The sequence below is a fragment of the Oncorhynchus gorbuscha genome, linkage group LG22, assembly GCF_021184085.1.
Source record: "Oncorhynchus gorbuscha isolate QuinsamMale2020 ecotype Even-year linkage group LG22, OgorEven_v1.0, whole genome shotgun sequence".
Classification (NCBI taxonomy): Eukaryota; Metazoa; Chordata; class Actinopteri; order Salmoniformes; family Salmonidae; genus Oncorhynchus; species Oncorhynchus gorbuscha.
This window is the reverse complement of record NC_060194.1, coordinates 34,780,900-34,791,260: the sequence shown is the minus strand read 5'-3', so window position 1 is coordinate 34,791,260 and position 10,361 is coordinate 34,780,900. Positions and strand designations below refer to the sequence as shown.

Sequence of the window (10,361 nt, the reverse complement as noted above, 5' to 3'; positions counted from 1 at the left end):
GAGCAAATACTTGAGAACCTTGTCCTGTTTCAAATTCTGTATAAAGTTCAGATTCAGGGTAAGGTTAAAGTTCAAGTTATGGGTTAAAAGCATTTGCGTAACATTTGCATCTATCCTTCTGTCCTTTGTAGCATGGCCAGATGTGATGTCCATTGAACTTATGGGTCTTGTGGGTCATCAGTGAGACAAGCAAAGTGACTAATATACCTACAGCAGTCACATGTAGTAGCCAGCAGAAAATGTCACCTTCTGCTTTAATTTACTATTAAACTCAATGAATCAATAGAACTGGTTGTATTTACTTCACTTTAATTTCACTAAGAGTTTTAAAGGACATCACATGATATTGTACGGTGCACATCCATTACTAATGTCTGGCAACCATCTGGGTGATATTTGACAGCCGTTTTGCACAAGAACCATCACCAGATGGACAACAAATCAACCCTTACAAGGAAACATTATACATTACTTAGGCATACTGGCAAATAGTCAGAAAATTTAAGTGAATTTGTAAGTGAATAGAAGTGAATTTAATTGATTAATTGATAAATATATTAAGATACTCGGTAACACTTTATTTAGATAGTCCATCTGTAGATGCTCTATCATCAACATTTCAAATAGCTATTTACTAACCTTAACACTTATTCTAACCCTAAACTTAACCCTTACCTTAACCCTAACCCAAACCTTAACTCTCACCCTGTCCTTTATTATAAACCTAACCATTACCCTAACCTTAGCAAGCACTTGCTTATCAAAAGATTGTTTGTTGATAGTATGTCCATCTTAAACATCTACAGATGGACTACACAAATAAATTGTCACCAGCTATTCATTAAAGTGACATAAATATTGTACATTGTAAAAAAAAAAACAGTGTTATAAGCACAGCATTTTGAGAATGTTCAAATATTCAAAGTCAATAGTCTAATTTACTATGAGGTAACTGGAACATTCTATGTTCTTCATTGTCTTGTGGTGAGAGTCGTTGGCCATTGAGATGCAATTTTGGGGTTGTGAGCTGAAAATGTTGTTTTGTGAGGGTTGTATTTTGCTGGTTGTGCGGCGGTGGTCGTAGTAGTAGTAGTTGATGTGATGTGATGTTTTCTCAGTGTGTGAGGCTTGTTCTTATTGTCCAGGTACTGCATGGTTTTCTTTGCCCAGGGGTTGGAAGGGTCAGAGCAGATTCGTATGCCTTTCACTGTGACAAACCTGGGGGGGAGACACAATCAGGACTTTAACACTTTCCTTGTACTCGGTGCACCTGTATGTAATGCATATGAACACATCATAGTGTCTTCTATCTCCCGTAGTGCATTTATCAAATGTTCACTGCTTGACTTGATTGAAACATTCACAGCAGCTCAAATAAACACCTATGAGAGGTTATAAGTACTTACGTCACTGCCTTGATGTTACACATGGCTGTGTCTTGTATGTAGTAGCGCTTGATCAGGTCACGACGCACCATAGTGCCTTTCATCTCTATACAGCACGGAGTTACTGCTCCACTGGCTAGAAGCGAGAGAAGAGTTTCATCATCATCATCATCATAATCATCATCATCATAATCATCCATTTACATTGTAGTTAAAACGCATTATTTTCAAGGATTTTAACATAATCATTGCCATTATCATCAATTTGAATCATAAATTTACTTCATATGCTAAAACAAACAGCATCTTAAGTGAAATATGACACAATCTAATACAATGCATGATAAGAATATACACGCACCATGAGAAGAAGAAATGGACATCAGTAGAGTTGTGCTGAAGAGGAGCAAGAGAGAGCGGAGGCCCATCATTCTGTCTGAATCGCTCACTCTGAGAGTTTGCAGATGTGTGACTTTCACCAGAACTGCAGCTCTTTTTAAGCCCATCAACACCACACACTCATACACAGAGAGAGACATGCCATACACAAATACTTTCCTACACTCAGACAGCATCAAAATCTGGTTTCCTCCCACAGACCCCCCTAACTGTCTCCCCCCCACTCTCACTCTCTCTCATCGCTGATGACAGGACAGATTTCCATTCCTGTAGCAATAGATTTCTAGTTATACCGAGAGACTGGTTTAATGCATGTGCAGAAGGAAAAACAGAGAGAAGTGCTGTTTTGGTAAGAAATGGCATGACAAAATGCATAACTGTGTCTTAGTATTGGTGTTGGTAAGAGGGTTGAATGAAAGCCCCATGTACTATAGCAATTAAGGCACAGCACAAGGTGAGAACACAATTTTAGGAGGTGTCACACACCCAAATGGAAAATTGGGTTTGAGTGGGACGTTAAACAATTCACACCCCAACCCTGACAAACTGAAAAGTTTAAGGGAGATTTAATAGTGTACAGTAGTGGTGTTAGTTTCTACTGCGGCAGATGACAAAAACTGAAACTTCACTCACTGTGTGGGTGTCAGTGACTTACCACAACCATAAAACAAGATGTCAGAAGTTGCCAATTACCTTTTCTCTTCAGATCACCAGTTTGCAGCAGTGAAAATACAAGTAATCAACTCATATACACCCAAATACAGTATGCTACAATTGTAGGATCTTAATTTGAGCACTTTTGTTTCAGAGAATTTTTGCTGCACGGCAGGAAATGAAAACTTGTAGTGTATTCAATGTTTTAAAACTTCTTCAGGCTAGGGTCCTTTTTTCTGAATTTCCGACTGACTGACGTGCCCTAGGTAAACCGCCTGTTACACAGGCCCAGAAGCTAGGATTGGCATATAATTGATACCATTGAATAGAAAACACTGACGTTTGTAGAAATGTTAAAATAATGTATGAGACTATATATAACACAATAGATATGGTAGGAGAAAATACAAAGAAAAAACAACCCAAATTGTTTTTTTTTGAGACCCCATGCTCTTCTGATGGAACGTATAGGGTCATATACAAATCCAGCTCCCAGATTGCAATACCTACAGCTTCCACTAGATGTCAACAGTCTTTGTTTAAAGTTTCAGGCTTGTTTCTTCCCAAACAAGGAAACATTTAGAGTTTTAGTACTGTATGTCAGAGTTGGAAATCAGTCTGTGCATGCGCGACGAAGAGGACGCACACATGCTAATTTTGCTTTCCTATTGAACATACTTCTTTCTGTATGAAATATTATAGTTTAATTACATTTTAGGTTACCTGAGGATTGATTAGAAAATATTTTGACTTGTTTTAACAAAGTTTAGTGGTAGCTTTTTGGATTCCTTTATCTGCATGTTGAACGAGTGGATTACACAAATCAATGGCACCAACTAAACTGACTTTTTGGAATATAAAAAATGATTTTATCTAACAAAACGACCATACATGTTGTAGCTGGGACCCTTTGGATTGCAAATCAGAGGAAGATTTACAAAAAGTAAGTGAATTTGAATCGCTATTTGTAATTTTATGACGCCTGTGCCGGTGGAAAAACATGTTGATATGGGACGGAGTCCACAAACAATCACATGGCATGCTTTCGCTGTAATGCCTATTGTAAATCGGACAATGCAGTTAGATGAAGAAGAGTTTAAGCTTTTAAGTACCTAATAGTTTAATATCCATAAGTTTATGATTATTTATTTGAATTGTGCGTCCTCCAATTTCTCCGGGAGTTGTCAACAGGACGCCTAGCCCCAAGAAGTGTTTTAACTTCTTGCGTCGAGCCATCCCAGATCCGGTATCGTGACTACAGCCTCAAGCTCATTACCATAACGCAACGTTAACTATTCATGAAAATCGCAAATGAAATGAAATTAATCTATTTGCTCTCAACATTAGCCTTTTGTTAACAACACTGTCATCTCAGATTTTCAAAATATGCTTCTCCATTGCAAAACAAGCATTTGTGTAACAGTATTGATGGCTAACGTAGCATTTAGCATAGCATTTAGCGTTAGCATTCAGCAGGCAACATTTACACAAAAAAAACAGAAAAGCATTCAAATAAAATAATTTACCTTTGAAGAACTTCAGATGTTTTCAATGAGGAGACTCTGTTAGATAGCAAATGTTCTGTTTTTACAAAAGATATTATTTGTGTCGACTAATCGCTCCGTTTTGTTCATCACGTTTGGGTAAGGAAAAAATAATAATAATAAGTCATTAAAACGCAAATTTTTTCCAAATTAACTCCATAATATCGACAGAAACATGGCAAACCGATGTTTAGAATCAATCCTCAAGGTGTTTTTCACATATCTATCAACGATAACTGCCACGATGGATTTTTACTTTCTCCTCTGAAGAAATGGAACGCGCATGGACCTACAGATTACGCACACAGGACCCCGGGTGGGACACCAGGTAAATGTAGTCTCTTATGGTCAATCTTCCAATGATATGCCTACAAACACGTCACAATGCTGCAGACACCTCGGGGAATAGACAGGAAGCGCGGGCTCATTCCTGGCGCATTCACAGCCATATAAGGAGACATTGGAACACAGCGCCTTCAGAATCTGGGGCATTTCCTGTATGAAACTTCATCTTGGTTTCACCTGTTGCATTAGTTCTGGGGCACTCACAGATAATACCTTTGCAGTTTTGGAGATGTCAGAGTTTTGTCTTTCCAAGGCTGTCAATTACATGCATAGTCGAGCATCTTTTTGTGACAAAATATTGCGCTTAAAACGGGCACGTCTTTTTATCCAATAATGACACAGCGCCCCCATAGGTTCAAGAGGTTAAAAACCTTGTTTTGCCATAACAAAACATTTAATCATTTTAATCCACATAATAATTAACATCTCCTTTTGCTGCAGGATTATTTTCCGGCTGTAGCAAACTGGCTCAAATGAAGAAACTATATCTGTACTGTTACAATATAAACCGATTACCAATAGCTAATTGACTATTTCATAATGGTTTATCAAATCAAAGTGTGTTTGTCACATGTGCCGAATACAAGAGGTGTAGACCTTACAGTGAAATGCTTACTTACAAGCAGTTGTAAGAAAATACCCCCAAAAGTAAGAGATAAGAATAACAAATGATTACAGAGCAGCAGTAAATAACAATAGCGGGGCTATATACTGGGGGGGGGGTCTTATGGCTTGGGGCTAGAAGATATTTAGGAGCCTCTTGGACCTAGACTTGGTGCTCCGGTACCGCTTGCCATGCGGAAGCAGAGAGAACAGTCTATGGCTGGTGTCTGATAATTTTTAGGGCCTTCCTCTGACACGGCCTGGTATAGAGGTCCTGGATGGCAGGAAGCTTGGCCCCGGTGATGTACTGGGCGTTACGCACTACTAGTGCCTTGCGGTCGGAGGCCGAGCAGTTGCCATAACAGGCAGTGATGCAACCAGCCAGGATGTTCTCGATGGTGCAGCTGTAAAACCTTTTGAGGATCTGAGGGGAAATAGGTTTTGTCATGCTCTCTTCATGACTGTGTTGATGTGGTTGTTGGTGATGTAGATGCCAAGGAAGTTGAAGCTCTCAACCTGCTCCACTACAGCCCCATCGATGAGAATGGGGGTTTGCTCACTCCTCCTTTTCCTGTAGTCCACAATCATCTCCTTTGTCTTGGTCACATTGAGGGACAGGTTGTTGTCCTTGTGCCACACTGTCAGGTCTCTGACCTTCCCCCTATAGACTGTTTCATCATTGTTGGTGATAAGGCCTACCACTGTTGTGTCATCAGCAAACTTAATGAGGGTGTTGGAGACGTGCCTTTGCCGTGCAGTCATGAGTGAACAGGGAGTAAAGGAGGGGACTGAGCACACACCGCTTAGGAGCTCCCGTTTTGAGGATCAGTTTGGTGGATGTGTTGTTACCTACCATTACCACCGGGGGGCGGCCCGTCAGGAAGTCCAGGATACAGATGCAGAGGGAGGGGTTTAGTCCCAGGGTCCTAAGCTTAGTGATGAGCTTTGAGGGCACTATGGTGTTGAACGCTGAGCTGTAGTCAATGAATAGCATTCTCACATAGGTGTTCCTTTTGTCCGGGTGTGTAAGGGCAGTGTGGACTGCAATAGAGATTGAATCATCTGTGGATATGTTGGAGTGGTATGTAAATTAGAGTGGGTCTAGGGTTTCTGGGATAATGGTGTTGATGTAAGCCATGACCAGCCTTTCAAAGCATTTCATGGCTACAGATGTGAGTTCTGCGGGTCGGTAGTCATTACCTTAGTGTTCTTGGGCACAGGGACTATGGTGGTCTGCTTGAAACATGTTGGTATTACGAGGTTGAAAATGTCAGTGAAGACACTTGCCAGTTGGTCAGCGAATGTTCGGAGTACACGTCCTGACAATTTGTCTGGCCCTGAGGCCTTGTGAATGTTGACCTGTTTAAAAGGTCTTACTCACATCGGCTGCGGAGAGTGTGATCACAGTCGTCCAGAACAGTTGATGCTCTCATGCATGTTTCAGTGTTAATTGCCTCAAAGCGAGCATAGAAGTTAGTTAGCTCGTCTGGTAGGCTTGTGTCACGTGGGCAGCTCTCGGCTGTGATTCCCTTTGTAGTCTGTAATAGTTTGCAGGCCTTGTCACTTCCCACGAGCGTCGGAGCCTCTTTAGTACCATTCGATCTTAGTCCTGTATAGATGCTTTGCCTGTTTGATGGTTCGTCAGAGGGCAAAGCGGGATTTATTATAAGCTTCCGGGATAGAGGCTCGCTCCTTGAAAGCGGCAGCTCTACCCTTTAGCTCAGTGCAAATTATGCCTGTAATGATTAATCTATAAGCAGACCTTAATGTTATGTTAGCAATATGTTGAGTTTGATTACATTCCAAGCTGTTCTGCAAGGGCTTTGATAAAAAAATCTCCCCCACAGATTCTGTCTGGCCATACAGATACTATGATGATAGGTCAACTGATGATGTTTACGCACCACACTTTTAGAAAAAAAGGTGCTATCTAGAAACTGAAATGCTTCTTCGGCTGTCCCCATAGGAGAAAACTTTGAAGAACCCTTTTAAGTTCCATGTAGAATGCTTTTGGTTCCAGGTAGAACCCTTTTGGGTGCTATGTAGAACCCTTTCCACAGAGGGTTACACATGGAACCCAAAAGGGTTCTACTTGGAACTAAATAGGGTCCTACCTGGAACCAAAAAGGTTTCTTCTATGGGGACAGCCGAAGGACCTTTTTGGAACCCTTTTTTCTAAGAGTGCAAGGTGGCCAGGAAACTTGGAAAGTAGTGATAACTCTGGTCATAATATATATGAAAAATAAGATTATTACTAACCAGATTAATCATTGGTTATTATTAGAGTTGTGTTTTGTGTTGCTGTGGGTTTTTATCTGACAAGTGATGTAGCTACTCATTTTGTCAGCTCAGGTTATTTAGACCTCTCTGCGTGCACACACGCAAACACAAAGGATGGTGCTGCAGTGATACATTTTGTGTGTGTTTTTAAACTGATCCTAACGTATTTTGTACATAATGTATCCTCCATCATTTCATATGACCAAAAAACAGTTTCTGGACATCAGAACAGTGATCAATAACATTGATTTGGATGACAACTTCTACTTCAATGAGTTGACAGCTCTGTACATTCTGCTAACTCCGTACCAGGCCCATCCATGGGATTTGAAGGAGGAAGAAACAGCACAAGCGAGAAGGATGAGCCGGTAACCTAACAAAACTACACTGGTGAGCAAGTAAACCACCTTTACCTTACGTTCTATTGGCGAAACATTAGACAATAAACTGGACGTGCTCTGTTTGAGACTATCCTATCGAAGGGATCAGAAGAACTGTAATATTCAATGTTTCTGGCTGAATAAGGACATGGACAATATAAAATGTACAGTTTTTTCCATGCATAGTCAAGATCGGTCAGCAGCCTTGGGTAAGAAGGGGTAGGGGTGTGTCTCTTTATTAACAACAGCTGATGTGCAAATCTCTAATGTTAAGGAATTCTCCATTCTTTCTCGTCTAAGTTAGAATACCTTTTTTTTTTCAAATCAAATCAAATTTTATTTGTCACATACACATGGTTAGCAGATGTTAATGCGAGTGTAGCGAAATGCTTGTGCTTCTAGTTCCGACAATGCAGTGATAACCAACAAGTAATCTAACTAACAATTCCAAAACTACTGTCTTATACACAGTGTAAGGGGATAAGGAACATGTACATAAGGATATATGATAATAATAATATAATAATATATGCCATTTAGCAGACGCTTTTATCCAAAGCGACTTACAGTCATGTGTGCATACATTCTACGTATGGGTGGTCCCAGGGATCGAACCCACTACCCTGGCGTTACAAGCGCCATGCTCTACCAACTGAGCTACAGAAGGACCACAATGAATGAGTGATGGTACAGAGCAGCATACAGTAGATGGTATCGAGTACAGTATATACATATGAGATGAGTGTGTAGACAAAGTAAACAAAGTGGCATAGTTAAAGTGGCTAGTGATACATGTGTTACATAAGGATGCAGTCGATGTTGTAGAGTACAGTATATACATATGTATATGAGATGAATAATGTAGGGTAAGTAACATTATATAAGGTAGCATTGTTTAAAGTGGCTAGTGATATATTTACATAATTTCCCATCAATTCCCATTATTAAAATGGCTGGAGTTGGGTCAGTGTCAATGACAGTGTGTTGGCAGCAGCCACTCAATGTTAGTGGTGGCTATTTAACAGTCTGATGGCCTTGAGATAGAAGCTGTTTTTCAGTCTCTCGGTCCCAGCTTTGATGCACCTGTACTGACCTTGCCTTCTGGATGATAGCGGGGTGAACAGGCAGTGGTTCGGGTGGTTGATGTCCTTGATGATCTTTATGGCCTTCCTGTAACAACGGGTGGTGTAGGTGTCCTGGAGGGCAGGTAGTTTGCCCCCGGTGATGCGTTGTGCAGTCCTCACTACCCTCTGGAGAGCCTTACGGTTGAGGGCGGAGCAGTTGCCGTACCAGGCGGTGATACAGCCCGCCAGGATGCTCTCGATTGTGCATCTGTAGAAGTTTGTGAGTGCTTTTGGTGACAAGCCGAATTTCTTCAGCCTCCTGAGGTTGAATAGGCGCTGCTGCGCCTTCTTCACGACGCTGTCAGTGTGAGTGGACCAATTCAGTTTGTCTGTGATGTGTATGCCGAGGAACTTAAAACTAGCTACCCTCTCCACTACTGTTCCATCGATGTGGATAGGGGGTGTTCCCTCTGCTGTTTCCTGAAGTCCACAATCATCTCCTTAGTTTTGTTGACGTTGAGTGTGAGGTTATTTTCCTGACACCACACTCCAAGGGCCCTCACCTCCTCCCTGTAGGCCGTCTCGTCGTTGTTGGTAATCAAGCCTACCACTGTTGTGTCGTCCGCAAACTTGATGATTGAGTTGGAGGCGTGCGTGGCCACGCAGTCGTGGGTGAACAGGGAGTACAGGAGAGGGCTCAGAACGCACCCTTGTGGGGCCCCCGTGTTGAGGATCAGCGGGGAGGAGATGTTGTTGCCTACCCTCACCACCTGGGGCGGCCCGTCAGGAAGTCCAGTACCCAGTTGCACAGGGCGGGTCGAGACCCAGGGTCTCGAGCTTGATGACGAGCTTGGAGGGTACTATGGTGTTGAATGCCGAGCTGTAGTCGATGAACAGCATTCTCACATAGGTATTCCTCTTGTCCAGGTGGGTTAGGGCAGTGTGCAGTGTGGTTGAGATTGCATCGTCTGTGGACCTATTTGGGCGGTAAGCAAATTGGAGTGGGTCTAGGGTGTCAGGTAGGGTGGAGGTGATATGATCCTTGACTAGTCTCTCAAAGCACTTCATGATGACGGAAGTGAGTGCTACGGGGCGGTAGTCGTTTAGCTCAGTTACCTTAGCTTTCTTGGGAACAGGAACAATGGTGGCCCTCTTGAAGCATGTGGGAACAGCAGACTGGTATAGGGATTGATTGAATATGTCCGTAAACACACCGGCCAGCTGGTCTGCGCATGCTCGGAGGGCGCGGCTGGGGATGCCGTCTGGGCCTGCAGCCTTGCGAGGGTTAACACGTTTAAATGTCTTAATCACCTCATGATAAGATGCAGACCATACTATTTAGGAAAGAGTTTTCACCTATACTTTTCATAGCTGTCTATTTACCACCATAAACTGATGCTGGCACTAAGGCTGCGATCAATGAGCTATATAGCGCCAAAAGCAAACGCAGAAAATGCACATCCAGAAGCGACGCTTCTTGTGGCCAGTGATTTTAATGCGGTGAAATCTGTTTTACCTAATTTTTACTGGCATGTCACCTGTGCAACTAGATGCAACAAAACTCTAGATCAGCTTTACTCCACACACAGAAAAATACATGGCTCTCCCTCACGCTCCCTTTGACAAATCTGACCGTAACTCGATCCTCTTGATTCCTGCTGACAAGCAAACACTCAAACAGGAAGTACCAGTGACACGCTCAACACA

General features: G+C 42.1%; 1 protein-coding gene across 1 annotated transcript; it reads right to left on the bottom strand.

Annotated features, from left to right (window-relative positions):
• Window positions 1–302: 302 nt before the first annotated feature.
• On the bottom strand, window positions 303–1,910 carry LOC124010192 (eotaxin-like). Its single transcript, XM_046322595.1, has 3 exons — window positions 1,747–1,910; window positions 1,407–1,521; window positions 303–1,218 (listed from the first exon to the last, which is right to left on the bottom strand). Exons 1-3 carry the CDS (start codon window positions 1,889–1,891, stop codon window positions 972–974), a joined length of 507 nt encoding a protein of 168 aa, XP_046178551.1. The 5' UTR covers window positions 1,892–1,910; the 3' UTR covers window positions 303–971.
• Window positions 1,911–10,361: the final 8,451 nt, after the last annotated feature.